This window comes from Sciurus carolinensis, chromosome 14 (genome assembly GCF_902686445.1).
Source record: "Sciurus carolinensis chromosome 14, mSciCar1.2, whole genome shotgun sequence".
Taxonomy (NCBI): Eukaryota; Metazoa; Chordata; class Mammalia; order Rodentia; family Sciuridae; genus Sciurus; species Sciurus carolinensis.
The window spans coordinates 73,936,373-73,961,380 of NC_062226.1; the positions used below are offsets into that span (position 1 = coordinate 73,936,373).

At 36.1% G+C, this 25,008-nt stretch overlaps 1 protein-coding gene and 1 long non-coding RNA gene across 3 annotated transcripts in view; one reads left to right on the top strand and one right to left on the bottom strand.

Moving 5' to 3' along the window:
* The window catches only part of Aldh1a1 (aldehyde dehydrogenase 1 family member A1), a 145,834-nt gene that overhangs the window by 66,096 nt on the left and 54,730 nt on the right, over positions 1-25,008 (bottom strand). For both annotated transcript variants that reach the window (XM_047525289.1, XM_047525288.1), the window contains one exon: positions 23,485-23,609. In XM_047525289.1, the coding sequence (XP_047381245.1) occupies positions 23,485-23,609 (125 nt within the window). The remainder of the gene's footprint in view (positions 1-23,484; positions 23,610-25,008) is intronic.
* LOC124964682 (uncharacterized) lies at positions 9,908-23,592 on the top strand. The gene is made up of 3 exons (XR_007105015.1): positions 9,908-10,009; positions 22,496-22,613; positions 23,396-23,592. It is a non-coding gene; the product is annotated as an uncharacterized LOC124964682 (long non-coding RNA).

Genomic DNA, 25,008 nt, shown 5'->3' on the forward strand with positions numbered 1-25,008 from the left:
GCTTCTTGATTAGAAAGGGCATTTCACCTAAAAAATCCTAAATCCTGCTGCATTCTGGATTCTCACCCTTGGAGCATCTAGCTGCCGCGGATTGGAATCCCGTGCCCGGCATTCCACACCTCATCTATTTCAGTGGTTGGATTATTGTTCCATGTTCAAAACCAGACTTTAAAAAATCATGATGACTACCATAAAGCACCAGCAATGACAAAGACAGTTATTGCTACCTATTAAGAGCGTGATGCTGCCCTAAAGGCTTCATAAACTTAGGTAGGAGGTGTGACTTGTTTCCTGCATGGTACAGACAAGAGCGCTAAGCTGTCAGTCAGATTCTCAGAGTCCTGCTTTCCTCCTCACCTTTTCCCCCATTCCAAGTCAATACAGTTCTTACTTTAACTGACTTGCCGCCCGCTATAGAAAGTTGTTAATTTTTTTAAAAAATTAATTGCTTTAAATTTTTATTAGTACATTATAATTATACATGATAATAGGATATATTTCAATCATTTTGCACATAATATAATTTAATCAACTTCAATCTTAATGCAGCTACCACACATACATTTGCTCATTCTTCCAGCTGCCTATGAATTCAGGGAATAACCTCCCTTGACTCAGCTTTGACCAAATGTGATGCAGAGAGAAGTACATTGCATTTGATAGACACTTCTATAATTATTTTAGAATTTTGGAAATTGTTAACAATGATGTCATAGAGGAGTGCATAGGTTTTTGGTATAGACCACACAGTAGCTGTTCAATGAAAACTAATAGTTTACTACTTCCAGATCTCCTCAACCTGAGTTGCCACAGATAGAATGGTCATGTCACAGTAAGAATCAGGGTCTCCAACTAGCATACCTGGCTCAGAGAATGTTTAAAAACTCATTAATTAGCATCATCATTTCCTATTCCTAGAACTATGGATAACCTGCCGGAAAAAACAAGAGACTGATGATTCCTTTTGGTTAATATACAAAATTACTTCCCACAAAACTCTTTGCTTATTTACAATGACCATGTCACCTTGCTAGTATTCTCAATTTGTGACAATTACGCATTGATAATGTAATTTTTGCCATGCAAGATCGAGATTAATCTGTTGTATGACCACATTGTCATTCAGTCACATTTGTTTGTATATTCTGAATTACTCAATATATAGAAGTTCCAGAGACTGGAAAGATAGTATGTTTCTTCCCCTCATCTTACTGTCTCTGCACATCTTCCTAAGTCTGTTTAAAAGTTGAAAGCCCTGAAGAATTTTTATGGACTTGTCTTCTAAGCACATCTTTAAAATGTTACTTTATCTTCTCCATATTTGGAATCATATTCTTTACATCTCTGTTGAGCGAGGATTGGGCTGCATATTCTGCTAGGTAGAAAACCATTACTCCATGTGAGGTAGAGACTACTACTTTTCTACCAAAATCAACTGCCAACAATGTTGCAGATGGCCCATGACTGCTTAGCATAGTTCCTAGAAGTTTACTGTTTCTCTTCTGGGTCCTGATCCACACCCTACCTGCACCTTTTGCATAATCTCTTTTCTTTCCCCTCCAGCAGGAAGCTAGATGAGGTGAGAAGTCAACTCTGTACCAATAGGGAACGGAAGGACAGTGATAAGGAAGAAACCTGTCTACAGTGACCTCAAAGAGCAAGGCTTTCCTGCAAACGTGGAGTGGGAAGTTCTAACATTAGCACACTGGGTTCTTGGAGAACATTTACAGAAGCTTAGTCTTACCCTGAAAAATACATCTGGTCTGTTAATAGGTGCCATGTTGTAGACCATTGTCATAACTGCAGGAATCATAAAAGGCAATAGAGGGGTTGGGAATTTAGCTCAGTGGCAGAGTGCTTGCCTAACTTGTGCGAGACTCTGAGTTTGTCCTTCACCCTGAAACATCAACAACAACAAAGACAATAGAATGACCAGAGAACCTAGCAAAACTCAACCTCTCAACATCCTCTTAAATCTCTTTAACTGGATTAATTATACCTACCTGCTGTGGACCTTGTCGATTCATGGGGAATATGTGACCTGCTATTCCAGCTTTTCCACTATGCTTACTAGATACCAAAAAGTCTTCAAGATTGAGTCACATCTTGGTAGATAATGGGAGAAAATGAATAACTCTTTCTCCAAAGGAGTTGCATCAATTTGCACTTCAGTAAGCAGTGAGTGAGAGTTCCATTATTTCAAAACCACGCTGAGACTTGTTATTACACACTTTTGAATTTCTGCCAGTGAAAAAGGAACAATGCATTGCCCAACTTCTAGGGATGCCATTTTTTTTTCAAATTTCCAATTGTACATTTATTCAAATTAGGATCCCAATAAGGTCTTTTATTTTTCTTTTTTAAAAAAATTTATGTTTATTGTAAACAAATGGGATACATGTTGTTTCTGTTTGTACATGGAGTAAGGGCATACCATTTGTGTAATCATACATTTACATAGGGTAATGGTGTTTGATTCAGTCTGTTATTTTTTCCTTCCCCCCACTCCTCCCAACCCTCTTTTCCCTCTATACAGTCCCTCCTTCCTCCATTCTTGCCCCCCTCCACCCCCCATTATGTGTCATCATCCGCTTATCAGTGAGATCATTCGTCCTTTGGTTTTTTGAGATTGGTTTATCTCACTTAGCATGATATCCTCCAATTTCATCCATTTGCCTGCAAATGCCATAATTTTATTATTCTTTATAGCTGAATAATATTCCATTGTCTATATATACCACAGTTTCTTTATCCATTCATCAATTGAAGGACATCTAAGTTGGTTCCACAATCTGGCTATTGTGAATTGAGCAGTTATGAACATTGATATGGCTGTATCTCTGTAGTATGCTGATTTTAAGTCCTTTGGGTATAGGCCAAGGAGTGGGATAGCTGAGTCAAATGATGGGTCCATTCCAAGTTTTCTAAGGAATCTCCACACTGCTTTCCAGAGTGGCTGCACTAATTTGCAACCCACCAGCAATGTATGAGTATACCTTTCTCCCCACATCCTTGCCAACACCTATTGTTGCTTGTATTGATAATTGTCATTCTAATTGGGGTGAGATGGAATCTTAGTGTAGTTTTGATTTGCATTTCTCTTATTATTAGAGATGTTGAACATTTTTTCATATATCTATTGATTGCTTGTAGATCTTCTTCTGTGAAGTGTCTGTTCATTTCCTTAGCCCATTTGTTGATTTGGTTATTTGTATTCTTGATGTAGAGTTTTCTGAGTTCTTTATATATTCTGGAAATTAGTGCTTTATCTGAAGTATGAGTGGCAAAGATATTCTCCCACTCTGTAGGTTCTCTTTTCACATTGCTGATAGTTTTCTTTGCTGAGAGAAAACTTTTTTAGTTTGAATCTATCCCAGTTATTGATTCTTGCTCTTATTTCTTGCGCTATGGGAGTCCTGTTAAGGAAGTCTAATCCTAAGCCGACATGTTGAAGATTTGGACCTACTTTTTCTTTTATAAGATGCAGGGTCTCTGGTCTGATTCTGAGGCCATGGTCCATTTTGAGTTGAGTTTTGTGCAGGGTGAGAGATAGGGGTTTAGTTTCATTCTGTTGCATATGGATTTCCAGTTTTCCCAGCACCATTTGTTGAAGAGGCTATCTTTTCTCCATTGCATAGTTTTGGCACCTTTGTGTAGTATGAGAAAATTGTATTTATTTGGGTTTGTGTCCGTGTCCTCTATTCTGTACCATTGATCTACCTGTCTATTTTGGTACCAATACCATGCCGTTTTTGTTACTATTTGTTTGTAGTATAGTTGAAGTTCTGGTATTGCGATACCCCCTGTTTCACTCTTCCTGCTAAGGATTGCTTTAGCTATTCTGGGTTTCTTATTCTTCCAGATGAATTTCATGATTGCTTGTTCTATTTCTGTAAGGTACGTCATTGGGATTTTAATTGGAATTGCAGTGAATCTGTATAGCACTTTTGGTAGTATGGCCATTTTGACAATATTAATTCTGCCTATCCAGGAACATGGGGGACCTTCCCATCTTCTAAGGTCTTCCTCAATTTCTTTCTTCAATGTTTTGTAGTTTTCATTGTAGAGATCTTTTACCTCTTTGGTTAGATTGATTCCCAAGTATTTTATTTTTTTTGAGGCTATTGCTAATGGAGTTGTTGTCCTCGTTTCCCTTTCAGCTGTTTCATAGCTTGCATATAAAAATGCTTCAGATTTATGCGTATTGATTTTATAGCCTACTATTTTGTTGAATTCATTGATGAGGTCTAGAAGTTTTCTGGAGGAGTTTTTTGGATCCTCTAAATATAGAATCATGTCATCCGCAAATAGTGACAGCTTAAGTTCCTCTTTTGCTATTCATATCCCTTTAATTTCTTTAGTCTGTCTAATTGCTCTGGCTAGAGTTTTGAGGACAATGTTGAATAGAAGTGGTGAAAGAGGACATCCCTGTCTTGTTCCAGTTTTTAGAGGGAATGGTTTCAGTTTTTCTCCATTAAGAATGATGTTGGCCATGGGCTTAGCATAAATAGCCTTTACATGTTTAGGTATGTTCCTACTATCCCTATTTTTTCTAGTGTTTTGAGCATGAAGGGGTGTTGTATTTTGTCAAACACTTTTTCTGTGTCAATTGAAATAACCATATGATTCTTAAGTCTATTGACATGATGGATTACGTTTATTGATTTGTGGATGTTGTCATTTTTATTATATGCATATGAATGGTGCTCCTTAGAATTGAGCAGTGTACAACCCATGGAGTTGTACATGGCAACCCTGTTATGAAACACATCTGTGTGACTTTAATTTAAAATTGCTTGGTTATTCATGAGTCTGAGAATTTTATCACTTCCTTAATGGTTATTTATATTTCTTAATTTGTAAAGTATATATTTGTGCCTTTTGCTAACTTTTCAAATCTTTGTATAACTTGCATATAATACTTTGTCAGTTTTATGTGTTACAAATAACTCTTCCTAATTTGTGACTTGAACTTCCTATGGTGCCTTAATGAACAGAAGTTCTTTATTTGTATAAGATCAGTTTTATCACTTTTCTTTTGTGGGAAATGTTTTTATTGTATTTTTAAAGGAGTTATTCCTTGTCCTGAGGTCAGCAAAACTTAATCCTAGGTAATTTTCTTTAAAAAAATGAATTTTATCTTTCATTTTTAGGTTTCTTTTTTATTTACCTAGAATTGAGCTTGTCTTTCTGTCATTTAAACACTAGTCATTAATAATGTTCCTTTTTCATTCTCAGTCATAAACCATTCAATACATGCATTACTTTCTGTTTTCTTATTTGATTCAACTTATAGTCTTTGACCAAAGGCATGCATTTAGACCACATAATACTAAAACTTTTTTGGATATTTCTTCTTTCTTTCAAAAGTTGCCACAACTACTTTCATAGTTCCACACTGGTTTTAGTGCATATCTATGCACATTTTTGCAGTGTTTTGTTCTGTTTGCCTGTTGCCATTGAGCAGACTTTTCCTCAATATATTAGACGTTACAAGGAATACTTGTAGTGAACATTTCATGCACATAACTTTTTCTTCCACTAAATAATATCCTTAAGATATTATCCCAGGAAAAGTGAATACTGGTTAAGGGTAAGGCTATTTTGTGATTTTTTTTAAAGTACCATAAAGTAAGTGTCATAATTCCTAAACAATGTTTCACTCTAATCTCTCATTTGCCAGCTCCGAGTTATCCGTGATGAAATGATACTTCAGCTTAGTTTTAGCTTAGACTCATTGGACGGCCTGTGAAGCTGACCACAGGACCTTGAGCCTAGGTCCTGCGTGTCTCTTTACCGTGGGCCTCACGCTTCCTCTCTCCACGCTGATGTCTCAGGGTCCACACGTAGATGGAACCAGCTCTTCACGGCTTGCAGACTTATACCAGTGCGGAGGACTACTACTATCTGTCTGGAGCCGGCCTAGCCCATTTTTTCCCTATTCCATCCTCAGAGACAAATCAGCCTGGTTGGTCCCGAGCATCTGAATAGGGCAGTGGAGTCCTTCTGCAGCCCGGTGGTGGCACAGACGTGGCCTGGCCTCCGGAAACCACTATCACCTATGCCTCTGGGGTTGGAGGATGAATCACTGCCCTGCCTGGAGTTATCTGCAAGGACGGGCAGCAAAGATGAGGGTTCAAGCTTCTGTCTCATTCACAGTGGTGGGGGCAGGGAAGCCGAGCACACGCACTCACCCCCAGGCCGGTCACTGAGCTCAGCGGGCCCTTATCCTCTGCCCTGCCCAGTCTTTCTATGCAGGAGCCCAGCACTCTGCCGGCTGCTCACACTGAGCTTGGAACGGACTCTGGGAATCCAGGAGGAGATGCACACACAGTTGGTCTCTGCTCCTTCATCTTGGTTTCCCAACAGGGTGCCGCAGACTATAAAGGTTGTTTGGACTGAACTCCACAGAGAACTGTCCCATGTCTCCATTGTCTCATTTCACTTAAGAATGTGCCTCTTTCACTTGTCTAGATGTTACCAGTGGAGAGCACTTTACAGAAAGCGGTTATGACTCTTCTCCCTCCCTCTCCCCCTGACTCACACCTCTAAGAAGCCTGGCTCATTTGGGGTGTGTTCTCTCTTCCCATCTACAGCCTTGTAATTCCTCTTGCTTCAGCTCTCTGCTTCCATTCTTATCTGAATTTTATTCTCTGTGTCAGTGAGAATGTTTTCAACTACAAACACAGACTCGGCTCAAACTATTTATAAAATATTTTTTTAATGGTAGATGGACATGATACCTTTATTTTATTTATTCTTTTATATGTGGTGCCGAGGATCGAACCCAGTGCCTCACTCATGCCAGGCAAACACTCTACCACTGAGCCACAACCCCAGCCCTCAAACTATTTTAACCAAAGAAAATAAAACAAGAAGAGGTTAGGCTTCAGGCACAGCTGAATTCAGGAGTTCAAATTATGCGGTCCAGGTTCTGTTTCTCCTTCCTTATCTCTGCTTTTTTCAGCACTGGCCTAGAATTTTTGTTTATAATCTTAATCATGCTATTTTACAATTGTGATTAATGTCTGTTTCCTATCCTGGACTTTGAGCAGCCGGAAGACAGGAATAATTTCCCAGTCCTCTGACTCTCTCCCCTATGCCTTGTATTTCTCCTAGCTGATGCCTGAACACAGGTTGGCTGACTGAATACATAAATGAAATAAGATTCCAGATTTTTGTCTTAAATGGTTATTGAAATTATGATGCTTCCAACCAAATGAATCTAGTTCCTCAAAAAAAAAAAAAAAAAAAAAAAACTAATGCAATGTGTATTCATCTAACAGTGTGACTCTTGATAGGGTGGCAGAAACATTGGCATAGTCATTTATTTGCAATGCTGAAGACCTTCTGTGGTTTGGAAGCATTTTCAAATAGTGGAGCGAAACATTATATAACAATCCAAGAGATTAGAAACTTGAATAATGCAGTGTATTACAAGTATTTCCTTCTGGGACTTGGACTCATTGGCTGCTACCCAGGAGGAGTCTAGATTTCCACTTACTTATATGTGATCAGTTGCTTTAAGACTCACACATTATAGATAAAGTAGGATATTATATGTTCTTGAAATAATATTTGAAATAACATTCTAATATCTTCAGTGATGTTCCCCTCTCATGAATATCTACAAAATGGCTATTAGTGAACAGAGTACAAGAATTTTCACAGGACTTGAAGTATTACTACCGGGCAGATTCAGACACATTTTACTTTGACTTTTTCCTCAGGACAAGGTGCTCCCCGAGGGTTTGCTAACATGGTGATTGCCTTTAGACCAGGACACAGGAGTCACACAATGCTGGGTGGCATTGTGCCTATACAGAAAGCAGTCACATGTCGCTGCATTTGCTGGATTTTGGTATTGACAAGTTCAGCAGGGATTGAAGTGTTGGTGCAAACAGCAACACCTACTGTAAAAAATGCTCTTGTGGATACCACCACAGCAACCACAGACAAACAAGACTTCAGGTGTGTACACAAGGTGTATGCCCTGTTACACAAGTTTGTACATAAAGGCCCTTTGAGTTACAAAGAGGCATAAGGTCATCAGAATGTCATGGGAAATGATAAAACTGCAGATTATATTTTTATGGGGTATATAATTGCAGGTGTGGAAATTCATTTATAGTCTTTATTGGCATCAAATAATGCTGACTCACTGTGCAAGAAAATAAAGATCGAACCGTAATCGTGGGTTAAACTCAGAGAAAAGTGCACTACCTCAGATTAAAAATATGACCTCCACCAATAGATGTGATGTGGAAGCATGTGACCACTGTGGCTTTTATGGAACATCTTAAATTGGCCGTCAGCATGGTGACAGCATTCAGAACTCCTCAAGACCCTCCTAGTGATGCCACTTACCAGAAACGTCATAGTTCAGAAGTATTCTCCACTGCCTGAGAAGCTTTCTTTTCATATGTCAATGTTTTCTAAAGGAGTGACTATCCTTTCAGAAGGCTTTAAGGTAGAAAGATGACAGCTGGGAAGTGCATTGGGAATCATCTGATTTTAAATGTTTCATTTTACAAGTTAAAGCAATAATAACACAATATTCATTACGATTACAAACCACCTGTAAAACAATACCAAATACCAATTATCTGGAGTAAGTAGAAACTTCTTAATGGCTTCCTATTGAAACTAGTCTGCCTGATTATTGGATAATTTTCCAAAATTCCTCGTTTCTTACTTAGCAACTTAAATTTTCTATAGTGGTTTTATAATTTTCAGAAACTTGGAACAAATAATTAGAAATTTGATGGTGATGGTGGGAGTCATCAGTCTACTGGTATCTAAAGAGATACCATATTTTGGTACCCCACATTTCAGGGGGCCACTTTGAACTGCAAATGACTGGTTTCTTTTTCTTTGTTTCTTTTTTCTTCACTAGAAAGATATTTTTGCCTATTTTCCTTTGCTTCATATCCTGACTTAATCTGGAGGAAGATTCCGATCTACATTTTTGGCTCTTTAATGACTAGATTTCTTGATAGCATCTCAAGTGTTAGTTCTTTGATCTTCTACCGAAGCCTGCTACTCACAGAGGGGTTCATTGTGTATGCTGGGGTTTGGGGGAAAGTGTGCTTTGAATAACCAACCCTACTCCTGTTCTATGCTACTGCTCAGATCTGTATCTTCTGTCCCTTAGTATTTTATAAACGTGTTTCAGCTGTTGCCAGTATGACTCTCTGGTAGCTTAAATACATGAAAGGGTATGTGTATTTACAAATAACGGAGTGTCTTTTATTCATCTTTGGCTTCTTCATGAAAACTGATTCTCTTAATAGCCCAAGGTGATTTGAAAAGACATGTGAAAATATTATAATAAAGAATTAAGGGAATGACAAGTCCTTAAAACAAAATCCTGAACCTTAAAAGGTTTATCACTGGAAGCATTTTCCACAGAGAAGTCCAGTTTCAATCAAGTAACTGATTTTTTTCTCTTGTTTCTCCTAGTGCTGGTGGTGGAGGAGGGTCCTTTTTTTCCTGACCTTAGAAGTCCCTCTCAGTACAAATAAACCAGGCTATGCTTTCAGAGAATTTCACATAGGAGGAGCAAGTGTGAAATACAGAAAACACATGATGTGTGTTTGGGGGGCAAATATGATCTGTTTTCTTTCAGGGAAAAATGTGTGACTCTCCTTCAGGACCAGAAGTTAGCCCTCCATCTCTAAATCCCTGACACTTACCATAGTCTTGAACATAGTAATGACTTTATGCAACTTGGATGAATGAAAAAGTCGGTGACTAAAATTCCAGAACCATGTAGATCACAAAGTGCACGTGGTTGGCATATGAGTCGTTTCGATTTCCAAGTTTCTAAGCCCCAGTTCCCCAAATAAGACTGATTTCATGATCTTCTCGCTTTACTTCCTTGTTTCCTATCTTTGCCAAGGTGGAGATCACAGTATCTTCAAGCTCTCACTATCCAGGTGCCTTCTGGACATGACAAGTGGAGGCTGGTCCCTGCTGCTGCCCAGTGAGGCACCAGGCTCCTGAGCAGGTGGGTGACACTCCAGCAGACCCCTAAGCCACATTCCTTGGGTCAGGCAGGATAATCTTCTAAACTTTCAGAAGGATCACTCTGCTTCTTTGCTTTAAGCCTTTTGGCCACTTTCTGTTATTTATAGGGCAAACGCCCAAATTCTTAAAAAGACATATTTTTAAGAGATTTTTAAAAACTAGTTTAATATGGCTTAACACATCATTTTTTCAGTGGAAAAATCCAAATCAACTGTCCAACCAAAATGTAGTGATAACAATTTAGATCAACATTTTAAAAGACAGAAGCCAGCAGAATATAATATGTAACTATGTATTGCATGTAGTAAGGGTAGATATTATTTCAGAAAATGTTCTTTGATTATGTTTATATGGTAATACATGATCTTACACATACACACTGTGTTAAATATGGCATGATAAATATCATGTCATTTCAATAAGTATTTGCTGTAAATAATGTAATGCAAATAATTCAATAAGTAATGCCATAAATAGCTCAATAAGTATTTGCTCTAAATAATGAAAGTTGCTCAAAGTAATTAGCTCTGCAAAATAACTGTCAGGAGGATAGAAATCCTAGGTTTCTGAAAAAGAAACAGTATGACCCATTCAAAGGAACAATAATGCCAGGGTTCTATTATCAGCAGGGAGCTCTGCCCAGGAATTCTTTCAAAACCAGCAGTCATAGCCATGATTAGATAATGACCCATCGGGTCCACCAGTCTTACAGAGAGCACTCAATGAAGAGAATTCTCACCAATACTGTGATTTCTTAGTAACTGAGTCTCAGATGCAGAATCACAAGGCCTTTTCAATTATTTATCCCTACCCACTTCATGGTGATATTATGGAATTTCTAGGCTCCTCTGTGATGCTAGAAGATCTACATTTTGCTCTATGATTTAGGAATCTGTGAAACATAAACTATTACCCGTGCTTACTGTGAACCAATTCAGCATATCCTAAAAAAAAAAAAAAAAAAAAAAAAAAAAAAAAAAAAAAAAAAATCTTTGAGAAGAAACAAAAAGTCATCCCTAATTTAGGTAATCTTCTGTGGGTAAGAAAATGGCATAATGGCTTAATAGAAAACTTTGGTTAATATGTCTTAAGAATACCAACTAATTGGGCTGGGGAGATAGCTCAGTTGGTAGAGTGCTTGCCTTGCAAGCACAAGGCCCTGAGTTTAATCCCAGCACCACAAAACAAAAACAAAACAAAACAAAAAAAAACCAACTAATTAAACAATAATGTCTTAATGATTATATCAAGATAGGCAACAATTATGAATTATCCTCAAAAAAATCCTCTTTGAGCTTATGTACCTACAAAAGAACACAAATTTACATATAAAATTCACATGCATTTGTGAAATTTTAGCTAAATATTGGCAGTGGGAAGCAAAGAGGGGATGATAAACTAAGATATTCTCCATAGAGGCCAGTGACTCTAATAGTTGATCAAGATGTAAGTTAATTCTCAACTAATTTAGATGTAAATTAATTCTCAACTAATTTAATTTTATTTTTTGTAACTATTACACATGATTGCTTTATTGATTTATTTTTCAGCAATTCTGTTATTTGTGTATAAAAGTGATACTTATTTTCATATGCTAATTATTTATTTTGTAATCTTACTACATTTGTTTTTCAGTTGTAATTTTTTTTTTTTTTGGTTAAGTCTAGGTTTTTCTGTATATAAAAACATGTCATCTCCAAATGGTAAGAATTTGACCTTTCCTATTTGGATACTTTTCATTTTTTTTTTTCTCTTGTCTTATCACTTTGGCCAAGATTTCAGTTCTGTATGGAATAAGAGTGGTAGTAGTAGATATCCTTTTCTTGTTCCTACCTTAGAGGAAACCACTTCAGCTTTCAGTCTGACATGGGCTATGGGTTTGCCATATGTAGCCTTTATTTTGTTGAGATAAATTAATTCTAATTTTTTGAGGGATTTTACCATAAAAGGATGTTGAATTTTATAAATTGAATTTTCTGGATCTATTGAGATAATCATGATTTTTTTCATTATTCTATTGATGTGCATATGTTGACACATCATAATCTATTAATGTTTCCAGTGTGGAAAATCCTAATATAAAATGAAGATACTAGGTCAAGTGGATAGAATCCTGATATGAGTCAAAGGTTAGGGTCACAGGTCCATCCTCCAAAAGTCAACAATGCAGGGTTAGCTAAGGGAAGGTCTTGAATTCTTAAGACCTCTGTGTTCCCAATCATGCAACAGTGCTTTAAGTTCAATGGGCTTGGCTTCCAAGCCTTTGAATGCATGATTCCATGTGCACTTTGCATTCTCAAACTGCTTATTAGAATATAATCAAACTGCATTAGAATAAAATCATTCCACTCAAAGTATATACCCAGAAAGGGGCAAATTAAACATTAACATGATTTTTTCTATCTTAAAAACATGAATTATTTTGCCCTAAAATGTTTAAAGAATAGTTGACTAAAATTTTCTGTATTAAATGAAATATGAATGGCAAACTGATTCCCATCCCCACACCAGTTTACAGATAAAATTGCTAATTATCTGCTTGCCTTGTTGAAAGCAACTGGGGCTAAGATACTTTCAGCTTTCCTGCAGCAATCTTTGTTTCAGAGTCGAGATTCATGCAGCCTCTTGATCTTTCCCTTTTGGCATGTAGGCAGTAAATCTATTGACCAATGTTTTGGCAATCAAGTACCACATCAATGACACTGCATTTTGAGAGAGGCTGGGAGGAAAACTGATTACATAAATGTCGTAATAGATGATAACAAGGAATAATTGCTTTGCGGTGGAAACCTTTCTCCTATATAACATTGAGAAAGGCTGTGTCCAAAGTGCTTTGCCTTTGTATAATGACTGAGGTCAAATTAGTTTGATGCTGAAGTTCAGAGTTAAGGTAAAAGTTATTTTTAAAAGACTCCCTTCCCTGCTCTATGTGAATGCTTGATGACAAGTTATCTGTGATGTGACTGAGTTTCTGAAGCAATGAATGCTTTTTAGCTTTTACAGAAGTCTAAAGAGATATTCAGAAATTTGTTAGGAGTGTATTGTTTTCCTGCACTCACTCTAGACAATATAGTGCAAGAGGAAATTACTTTCAATAGTGCTTTATCGGTTATTTATTGAGCACCTATAATATTTCAGGCACTGTGCTTTAGAATTATTTATGAGGATAAGAAAATGCTATAATAGATCACCAAATATCCTTCCAGTCTTCATCCTTTCAATCTTCTCTCCAAAAATTCAGACAAATCCTTCTGACACAACAGTGATTTTTAGTCACCTCACTGCAAATGCTAAAGATTGCAGTGACTCCTTTATTGTTCTCTGGATGCTAAAATCCAAGCTCTTTAGCATGCTGTATCAAAACTGCTTTGTGCTGTAGGCCTTCTCTACCTCTCAGCCTCACCTCTCTGCCCACAGATGCTGAGCTTCATCATGTTACTCTAATTTCCTGAACAGAATTCTCTGTCTTGGTTATGTAGATTTGAATGTACTGTTTTCTCCATCTGTAGAGATCTTTATTTATGTTCTTCCTTTTTTCCTCTTCATTTATTTATTTACTTAACCTGTTTTTATTTTCTTGTTTGTTTGTTTTTTGCTTTCTTCACTTGGTTGATTACTGCTTTCAGTCTCAATCACAATGTTACCTTATTCTAGGGAACCTCCCCAAAACTGTTTAAATCCGGGGTCAGCGTGCTTCCTTCAAGCTCTTACAACATCTAATACATCTGATGATTTCCAGGCATGGAACTCACCATATTATGGTGTCTGTGAATCTGTCATAGCCACTTAGCATTACAGAATTGTGTCTTGGTAGCATTGTATCCATAGAAGCTGAGAGTCAGTGTAGTAAACAAATTGCTAAATATATGAATAATATATATCATGGTCCTAGGGGGTGACACAACAAATCTTTGTGTACTAGATTCCTATTAAAAATTTGTTATGAAGGCAAGAATACACTAAATGGTTAATCACCATAATTTAGAAGCCTAAAGAGTGTTCCAAGAGAGCTCTGAGCAGCAAAATATGGAACGATTTAGAAACACTCTGGCAGTAGCATTGGAAGTGTGAAGAGATTGTTTAATATATTGTGTAGAGTAAATCCTTGTGAGGAGCTGGACTATAAAAAGTAACTGTGATTCCATTTTTAGGCACCTCCCTTCAGTCCAGTGTGGTGCCAGGTACATGCTGTCTCTTGCTCCCCAGACTAGGATAGAGTTACACTCTCTGCCTTGCATTTCATTCCCTTGACTACTTACATAATCCCTCTGGCTGTGCCTATCAATTTTCAGACCAAAAGGAATCCCATCATGAGCACACTAAGTCATATACTTGGCTGCATCACACAAATGTGTTTTACCTGGATTATGTCTGGCAGTGCCAGCCCTCAAGTGATGATAATTTCATTGTACTTGACACAAAATCTCCCTAGAGACAGGGGGGAGGGGATGCCTAATAGATAGGGAAATAAAACCTGTTAAGTATAATCGCTCGTGACAACTTGTCTTCTTTCAACAACTTGTGACTTTAGAAGTGCATTCTCATACAGGGTATTTAGAATTTATCTATTGCATAAAATGGTTTCAGCACCAACCCCCTTTGAACACTTCATATTTTTGCCAAAGTATCCTACTGTGATCATGTGTGAAATACTAACTTCCAGAGGAAAGATGGCTCAATTTTTTTGTTTTGAAATATTTTAAGGAAGAAGAGACAGGCCACCATGATAACTTTAAAAAATGTGTCAAATTAAAATACATAGAAATTACCAGAAGCCAATTGAGACAAGTTATTCATGAGTCAAGGGACACAGAGTAAATCTTGGCTGCAAACGATAAAGCAATCATAATGGTGTCCGTAGCTCATTCTTGTGTGCACAAATTTATGAGCTAATAGAGAACAGAGTGCTAATGCATTAGATCGCCAGACAGTGCCAAGAGAACTGAAATACCATTTCACAGTGTTCTTTAGATGCACATGTTGATAACCAAGATGAAGGAAAGTGTGGTTCACTGCATCAAAGTCCTCCTTCAAGAGAATGTTATTTCTCCAACAGAAGCACTGAAACTACCCACGAAGATTTTATTGGCACTTTTAGATATTCAGATGTGCTCATTTGTAAGAGCTTGCTTCTTGAAGTGGAGACTTCTGAGTATAATCAAAGTCCTTATCTCCAAGATGATCTTCGAAGTGAAGAAACATTTAACCAAAAATTATTCATCATTTATTATGTTCTCATTTTTTGCATTATTAAAATCTGAACATTCATGCCGTTACTGATTTATCCAATTTAAGTAAAGTCCTGGAGAAATTCTGTTTAAAGTATTACCCAAACAAGTCTTAAGAAGTACACATATAAGAGGAATCTGATGTTCACACAAATGTAGGGTCACGGGCAGTGGGATCTCAGTCGAGAACTGGCACATGCCTTCTAGGTTAGTTCTACCTCTGACTCCTGTCCCTTGGGGGCCATTCTGCACTGCCTTTCACTATACAATAGTTCTCAAACTTAATCACCTGGTACACTTTTTACAATACAAATTTCTGCTTTTCACCCTCTGGGGCTTCTCATTTGGCAGGTTAAAGTACAGCCCGAGAATTTTGATTTTCTAAAACGTTCTGAAATTGCTCATGCTTCTGTTATGGGACATACTTTGAGAAATGGAGCAATATATGCATCTCCCAATCTGTTCCTTTTAACTGAAGAGGGAGGCAGAGGGTCCATGATGGATCTGAGCACAGCAGAAGGTGTTATGGTCTTGGACAGCTCTGTAGGAGTAATGCGCTTTTATGGGAATCTAATCAGGCAAGGAGGGAGGAAGGCATACCCATTTGGACACAGTTCCCAACATTCTCAGTTTATTTCAGCACAAAGGAGGTAGGAAATGAATTGCTACCTAGGCAAAAAGCCCAGAGTAGTCTAGGGAAGAGTGAAGAATATGGAAACAAATTCCAACACATTCTTTAGTTCTTCTTCTCTGTCCTTACAGTTCAAAAATACAAAATGATACATACATGCAAAAGAGCAAAGCTGACTTACATTTTTGCTGCCTGTGGGAACATGAAGGGTCTTCCTTACATACAAAGTGACAACTCCTGCAGCTTTATGTTCAGAGAATAACAAGTTTGGATATATATTTTTTTAAATAAAAAAGGCAAAGAATTATTGTGCTTTAAACAGATGCTTGAATTTAAGCATGTATTTATGTGTTCTTTATGATCCATATAAATAAATAGTCACATACATGTGGCTAAATCTGGCATTATACTTTTATGAAAAACATATTTTTCCAGTAGGTATACTAAAACATGAAAAAGATTAGTTAGCTCATAAACTTATAAGGAGTATCTAGAGGAAACTCCCTTTTTATATTCCGTACAGCAAATTCCACTGTAACTGTTGTCATTAAGTAAAAATATGTGAAACAATGTTTTTTCTATGCCTTAACTGATGTATTACTGATTACCAGCAGCATTATACACAATAAAATACCAGTATAAAAACTGTCAGGTGTATTTTAACAGACTTCCTGCGATGGGATTTGTCTTGTAAGAGCTATTTTCTTCCAAAGCAAGGAGGCTACATGCTTTTCTTATTTGCACATCATTCTCTGCATAGAACAATCCTTTGTCACTGAAATTCACTGCCTCATCATGGAGTCACCAGACAGTTCAGCATATTTATAGTGGCATGAATTACATTGCTGGTGTAGATATTACAATGCCTCCCTATTCACAGGACATCATAAATAGCAACATAACAAGGCATCTGCTTTTTCTGAAGGAAAATGCAGGAGCGCTCTGTGTAATTTTCAATGGAAGGGAGAACAATTTGTGAACCTAGAACTGGCTTATGCCATTTACTCATGAAGTCTTTTAAGTTCACCCCCAGTCCAGACACAAAGTTATCTGTGCAGCAGAACAGATTTTGCAAATGAAGCAATTCAGTAAACAAAGACCTTCAATTTTAAGTATTAGTTGGTTTCCAGTCCTTCGGACATTTTTTCACTGACTAGTCTTGGGTAGGGAAATTCACATGAAATAGTCAGACAACAAAGGTTTGTAGTCTGACTCTTTTCACTACATACTTTTAAAATCATGTAATTTTTAAGGAAAATAATTTTACAAAAATTGTCTTTTTTCATTTCATTAAGATGCCAAACACATGGAAGTAGCTTGAAGACGTTTTTAGAAAAAAAATAAGGTAGGCAATTTCAATGAACAAAAATCATAAATAATGAAAATATTTAATTTCTGAAATTCTTATTAGGTGCTTAGATTTAACATATATTTTTACATGTGGAATTAGTAGGGACTTTAAGATCAATTAAGTCCAAGCACATTACAACAAGAGACTGATGCAATTTATCGGTTTACCTGGAGAAGGGAAGGTTATATTCAATTTTGCTTGTTTCTCAATGGCGACAAGGTAGTATAAAATAATATAATAGAAAAAATCTCTCAGCTTTTTCCCCATAAAAATGATAAAACTTTCTCTAAAGGGTGAACATTCTGCAGAACATACAGGAAGGATATAAAACTAGAAAAAATAGTGCAGTATAACTTATACTAAACATTGATTTTTTTTTTTAGATGGTCGCTATAACTCTGCAAATTTTCTATTGTTCAAGGGACTAGGAAAATGAGTGGTAGAGTGTGAATATTCAGAATTGTGTTCATGATTTCATTTTCTAAGTTGTAACTTTAAAAAATATGTATACACACACATACATATAAAATACCCAACTTGTCTTCTCCAAATCCTTTCTATACATCAAAAAGCTACTCTTATGAACACAGAAATCAACTGACTTTTCCCTTTCTTTCCTTGAAAGTAAAAGCATAATAAAATTCAGTAAAATTAAAAGGGCATAAGACATGTTTTAAATGAGGCGACATTTGAGTTATTTGTATTCTAAACAGAAAATTATAAATGCAAGTATTACAGATATGAGTCATTTTATGACACAAAGATGACAAAGTTAAAAAGCTAATAGCAGAAACTAATATGAAACAATGTAGACATCCATTACTCTATAAAATCTATAAAACCTAGACATTTTGTCAAAATATTACTTTTTATATTTGATGACTAACTTCTTTATCTGAATATATTTTAAATGTTTGTTGTATTTTCAAATGCAATGCCTTTTAAAAATCCAAAAGCATATCTTTTGATTAATAAATACATATTTGAAATGATTATGATGGCTACCTAATCTAATCATGATATTCAACACTGTAGCCTAAGATGACTGGTGACTACTGAGTGTGTAGGAACAGTGACTGCAGAGCTGATCTTTAATTTTACTTTAAAAAATGTTAAATATGCTTGGTACAATTTCCTCAACTGTAAATTTTATGAATCCAAATACTGATGAAATATTTCTGATAATAAGTTAGCCTTTAGATTGAGATTTGCTTTAAGTATAAAATACACACTGGACTTTGAAGATTTAGTTATTAAAAAATAGAAAAAAGGAGAGAGATTATATTAGTTTTCTATATTGTTTATATATTGGGTTAATATTTTGCCTTATGTGGTGTTAAATAAAATGTTACTAAAAATTACAAAGTCACCTGTTTTAATTTTTAAATGACTACAAGCATATATAAAATTACATCAATTACACCATATTTTTATGAAAAACCCTGAATTATTACTTCATTGTAAATGACAAATAAAACTCACCAATATTTACAGTTTATAAAATCTGTGACCAAATATCATTTTATATATTTTGTGAGCATATTCATTAAAATCAACCCCAAATCAAGGTTTTACCTAGTCAGCAAATTAAACACACAAGGCAAACTTTCCTTCTTGCTTTTGAGACTATTTCAATTCTTAGCAAAGTGTTCTGAGCCCACATTAGAGTAGTATTTTTTAGTGAAAACCTGAGCTTGTAACATTCAAAGATCTTCTTCTCAGGCCTGCAGTATGCATTTGTAAAGGCTGTCCTTTACACAAGGGTTCCTGACTAAAAGACCCAGCTTGCTCTACTCACCAATTCCCCATCCTGGCAAAGGCCTGCATTTTTCTGGAAGGGGCTGCTTTTTCTACTAGATACAAAGACATAACATGATCTAGCTAACTATGCGTATTTCCAACAACATGAAATATTACACATCCAATACTAAAATAACATTCTCAGAACATTGTTTTCTGTTCTTATATCAAGACAGAATGTGTTAATCTTTCCAAGTAATATGCAGTGAGAATTCTGGTATCACCTTACATCTCCCAGTGATTTTCAATTAGAATTTTCTTAAGGAGTGAGTTTCAAGATCTTTCTTCCTACGCAATGAATATTGTTGGTACCTAAGTGTAGGGGGAACAAAAACGCCTCTTTGCTAAACATCAATGACTCATTTATATTTATTATCTACAAAGGTTCCATTTTTCTCCCAACTTTCACATATACTTTATCAATGTTCTCAGAGTAATACTAGGAGATAAGTGGAGCAGGTATTATTCTTATTTTACAGTCAAGAAACCTAGAGTGAATTTTCCCTTTGAATTCATATAGGATGTATTTACTCTTGTAAACAAAATTAAAACTCATAACTTGTTAGGCCATCCCCTAGACATAAACATTGCATCAGAAAATAAATATAGTAGGCTAAGGACAGACCCAAACATATACCTCATTGAATTTTCATTTATAATTAAAAATGTTTATCATGTTTTATTATTTAATTTATATTTTAAAAGAGATGAATATATAGGGTCCCGCAAAGTATAATATATTTATTCAAATTATTCTGTATAACTTATCTAAATGAACCTATGAAAAAGTTCTACCTTGAAAATTTTCCTGAAAATACCACCCACTTTGAGAAGCAAATTTGCACCACAATCAATTAAAACCTATTTTTGATTAATGACATGCAATGCTTTCATGCTATATTTTATTTAAAGATAAAGAAAAACAACTTAGCTAGTGCTTTCATGAATCTAGTGGACTCTGAGGAGAATATCTCTCAGATAAGTCCTTAATATCCCTTTTGGAAGAGTATTAGTAGTTTCTTATTCAATGTAGATTTCTTAAGTAGCTGACATTTATTTTGTTTCCCACCACCTGATCTTGGTACCTTAAAATCTGTTTTTCATTTGTTTTACATTTATTCATGTTCTAATGGCTCCCAGTGATTTTCAATTAGAATTTTCTTAAGGAGTGAGTTTCAAGATCTTTCTTCCTACACAATGAATATTGCTGGTATCTAAGTGTTGGGGGAACAAAAACGCCTATTTGCTAAACGTCAATGACTCATTTATATTTATTATCTACTTAATAGTTACTAATTTTAACCATTAGATGGGATTTTCACTTAAATACAGTAAATGGCAATTATGTTTAATTTTAATGCATATTATGTTTCTTTTGATATTTTTATGAATTGTGTATTTGTGCATTGAAATTCAAAGCAGGCTTAAACTACATCAATTTTTAAAAATGCAATGGCTTATCTTTTTTAAAAAAAAGTCTTTGCAAATCTTTCATCAAAAGCAAAGCTTCCTCTGGGGCATTAAACCCCACTACACTGCCAGACTGTCAACATTTTGGATGTAATGGAGCCACAGAGGTTTTATATTTATTTCATTCTCACATTTATCAAATCATTGTGGTTGTCCAAAGAGATTATTCAGGCACGTACTTCATTCACATTGATTTGAAGGGAGATTTTAATAAAACATGACAAAAACGGAATTCAGTTTAGGAATGAAAACATGAGCTCACCCACAACTATCACCCACACGACTCATTTTGTAAATCATGTAATGGACTTTGTCATTTTGACACATAGAACATTTCTTTTCTTCCATCACCTTCGGATTAATCAGATTGTATGGTGGATATAAGGGGAAAAAGGGATGGAGTTTGGAACTCCCAATGGCTCCCATTGCTATTTGTATCAGTGAAACATTTTGAAGTCAGGTAGATGTTAACCTAATAAGGGAAGCCCCACTGGCTTTCTGTCTCCTCCAGACAATAAAATGGCATAATTGTGTCTGTGCCTCTCTCTTCAATTGTTCTTTTATAACACAGTCTGAGAAGTAACTATAGATTCTAATTAACTCAAATTAGACTAATGAGAGAGATGGTAAGTACTACAATATGAAGATTAAGAAATTAATCCCAAGTTTAAGCCTCAAAGATGTTGAGGACAAAAGAAATAAATGTTAAAAGGGACAGATTGGGCCTCTGCTTCATAGATGTTGAAAGTAGCAATAGCCAATCAATGGCTTCAACCCATTTGAATGAACGGTCCTTATTTTCTACAAGGAAGAATTTCAATACCTAAAGGAAAGTAACCCAAGCTTCACAATAGCATTAAACCCTTTGTTGCACTTGATTCTGCATTTATTATTAGCTTGGAGATGGGATAGGTGCGGGTATTAGGACTAGGAAGATTATTTAAAAAACCTGTGCTTGATAAGCTTTTGTTAAAATGCAGAAAAATTAGAAAGACCATTATAACATAATATTAAATATATTATATAAAAATGTATTATAAGAACTTATTTCTAATTTTATTGTTTGAACAAACCATCTTTTGATATTAAAAGGTTCACACTTTCCATTTTCCCACAATTTACTAAGCATTGAAGTTTGTTACAATGAGCCCTTAGTTTTTATACTGCTGCTTCTTATGTTCACAAACTTCTTGAATCCTCAATTATTTACTATGAAATTAAGCTTGTGGAGAAGAGGACACCTTTAATGTTGCCAAATTCTCTTACTATTTAGAAACCATGTTATATGATAAATTCAGTTATAAATATATAAATGTTTGTATTTGCAATCCATTTGGTGGATAAAGGATTCAAGGTAGCAAATAAAATAAAAATTCATTATAATAAAAATAGGGCAATTTGACTAAAATTCAAAAATTAAAACATAAAGGAAGAAAACTAAAATGAAAGCTGTTTGTATCAGCCCAGAGGACATAAAGTTGAACATCAAATAACTTGGGGTTTTCAGAAAGCCAGAGTGAAAAGGGAGATAAAGCAGGCTGCATTATCCTTGTTATTAAAAACGATGGAATCCCATTAGCTCTTCACAGGAAGCAATGCTTTCAAGAAATGATTCTTTGAAGTCTTTGGAATAGGAGCTCATGCTATGGCACAAGAAGTAATAATCTCCTCAACATACACAGTTTATAATGGTTGCCTGGCACATTTCACAAGGGAAATATGAATTGCTTTTCCAAATAATGCTAAAAAGAGAAATGAATGGTGAAATGGTTAAGGCCATTGGTCCAGTCACAATTATTAGGCTCTTGGAGTTGATTTCTATCTCTACCCTTCCCTCCTTCTCTCCCCACTTAGAGGTGGTCACGTGTTCCGGATTCCCTCTTTCACACATCACATCGGGCATTATGTGAAAGCAAGTTCCAATCCAGCACACACAGATTTCTCCCCAAGGATGCACAACATTCAAATTCCTGTTCTTTAAACTAGGTAAACTACCAGCTCTCCATTCATTGGACACTGACCAGTACCTTGCATAAAAACTGCTCTGGGGTCTGCGTGACAATAGTTTTGAAGGAGAATGAGCTAATCTTCTAGTTATAATTAGGTAAGTCCTCTATTATGCTATGGGCCATGGGCAAGAACTCAGTCCTAGAGGCAGGGCTCAGTTTTGAAGGATGGAAGGCATGGGTCCTCACATTCTCATATCACCTTTACAATGGGAAAAGGTATTTCAAATGTCTCTTCACTGCAGATGGGGAATGGTATTAGAAGCCATTGGGATTTACAGGCCTGCCTTCTGGCACACGCCTGTAATCCCAACTACTCTGGAGGCTGAGGCAGGAGGATCGCCAAATTCAAGACCAGTCTCTCCAACTTAGTGAGACCCTGTCTCAAAATAAAAAATAAAAAGGAATGTAGGGATTTGGCTCAGCATGAAAAACACACTGGGTTTAGTCCCTGGTACCAAAAAAAAAGAAAAAGGAAAAAAAAAAGTTATAGTTATTTAGTTATTACACTCAGAATTATAACTTTTGAGTTATAGAATACTGATTAGCACTTTTCAAATGCTCCAACTACCCTTGGGTAGTGGATTCCTCATTAGCATATCTCAAAAAATAAACCCACTCCAGCATGTAAAACCCAGTTAATTCATCCACCCACACATTACACTGTCTTTACTAAAGTATTTAAAATAAATTACAGATGACATAACAGGAGTTGCTATAATTTGCCCTCATGGAGACTTGAGGTTTTTCTGAGATGTCCGTATGGACTCTTGCACTCAATTATCTGCTAATAAAATATTATGTATTAATACATGCAAGATACTTAATTTGTTGTAAATTTAAACATTACCTTTTTTATGTGGAGTATTTTATGTTTCAGATTATTTCTGGTATGCCATTTAACTTATTCACTGAATCATTAACCGGAACACAGTGACTGTTCACCTATAATAGAACCCAAGTGCCTACCCTGGTAGAGTGGAACGTCCAGAGCCGCACAGCCCGTCTCCATGGAGTTGGCGTTCTCAGTCTTGTGGTTTTCCATTGAGTAATTTTTCTAAGTGATGCTTTTTTGTAAAGGTCTTCCTGTTGTTCTAGGAAAAATTACAGGAGAAATACATTTATGTTCTTTTACTTGTTTCACGTCCTCTCATTATTCAATAAAATTATTTAAGACATTCTCTTTGGTTGGGTAAGAGCAAATTTTTGCACACACGCACCAAAAAAAAAAAAAGAAGGTAAAAGACAAGTTCTAGTATTGAGTTTTACTATAATTGAGCACTATTTTTATTTAGCAAAATTTAAGTGGTAGCCTGTGCTTCACAGACATTATTAAACATTCACCACATAATAAGCCTATTTTGAAATAAAAATGGAAAATGTCATCCATCTATTTTGTACTCTGGATTTAGAAAATTGGTGTACTTCAGGGAAAATTCTTAAACTTTTGTTTGTTATCTGATGGTCCATCAGGTTGACGCTATCTATATGTATCATTTGGTTCTTCTCTACTCTCAATGCCTTCCTCAACATGGCACCCGTTCCTCCTGAGGAAATAATGTCGCTTCCTGGAAACAGCACTAAACAGGAATCAGATAGGCTAAGTGCCTTGTCCCATTTCTGCCAGTTACTTGATAATTGCCTGCCTGTGTCCTATAACTGCATTAAACCTGGATTGAAACATCTGAAAAGAGGCAATGAGATGAATAAGAATCTCACAGGGTTTCTAGAAGTAGTAAAGAGAGGCAGAATGTCAGGGTCTTTTGTGTCCTGTTTTCCTGGCAATGTCTTACTTCTCCAGGTTTCAGCTCAGGCTCTGCCTCCTCTGGGTACTCAGCCCTCACTAGTACCCTCTCATGCTGTCTAATTGGATCACTCTGCTGCTCTTTGCTTATCTGTCATTGCACTTACAATGTGTAGGATTTGCCCAATTCTCTGCTTCTCTAATAAGAACGTAGTTCAATATGTTGTCTTTAGTTCCATTCCAAAAGCAGGGCTAGATGGAGGAAGTGCTTGATATGGTCTGGATTTGGAATGTCTCCCACAAGTTCATGTGTTGAAAGCATGGTCCCCAGTGCAGCAAGGTTCCAACACGGGGCTTTTGAGCTATAATTAGTCATTGCCTAAATGATTAATCCATTGATACTCAGGTTATTGTGAGGTGGAACCAAGTCAGAGGAAGTACATCACTGAGGGAATGTACTGGAAGGGTTTATCTTCTCTCTCTGGCCCCATCCTCTTTCCTTTTGCTTCTGAGTTGCCGTGAGCAGAGCAGCTTTGCTCTGCTACGCTCTTTATCCTGATGTTCTGCCTCATCTCAGGCCCACAGGAATGGAACCAGCTGATGATGGACTGAATCCTCTGAATTGAAGCCAAAATAAATCTTTCATTTGAGTTGTTCTGGTTGGGTATTTTGGTCACAGTGACAAAAAGCCAACTAACACGATTCTCAAAAAAGTTTGTTAAATGATTGAATGAATAATAATTGAATAG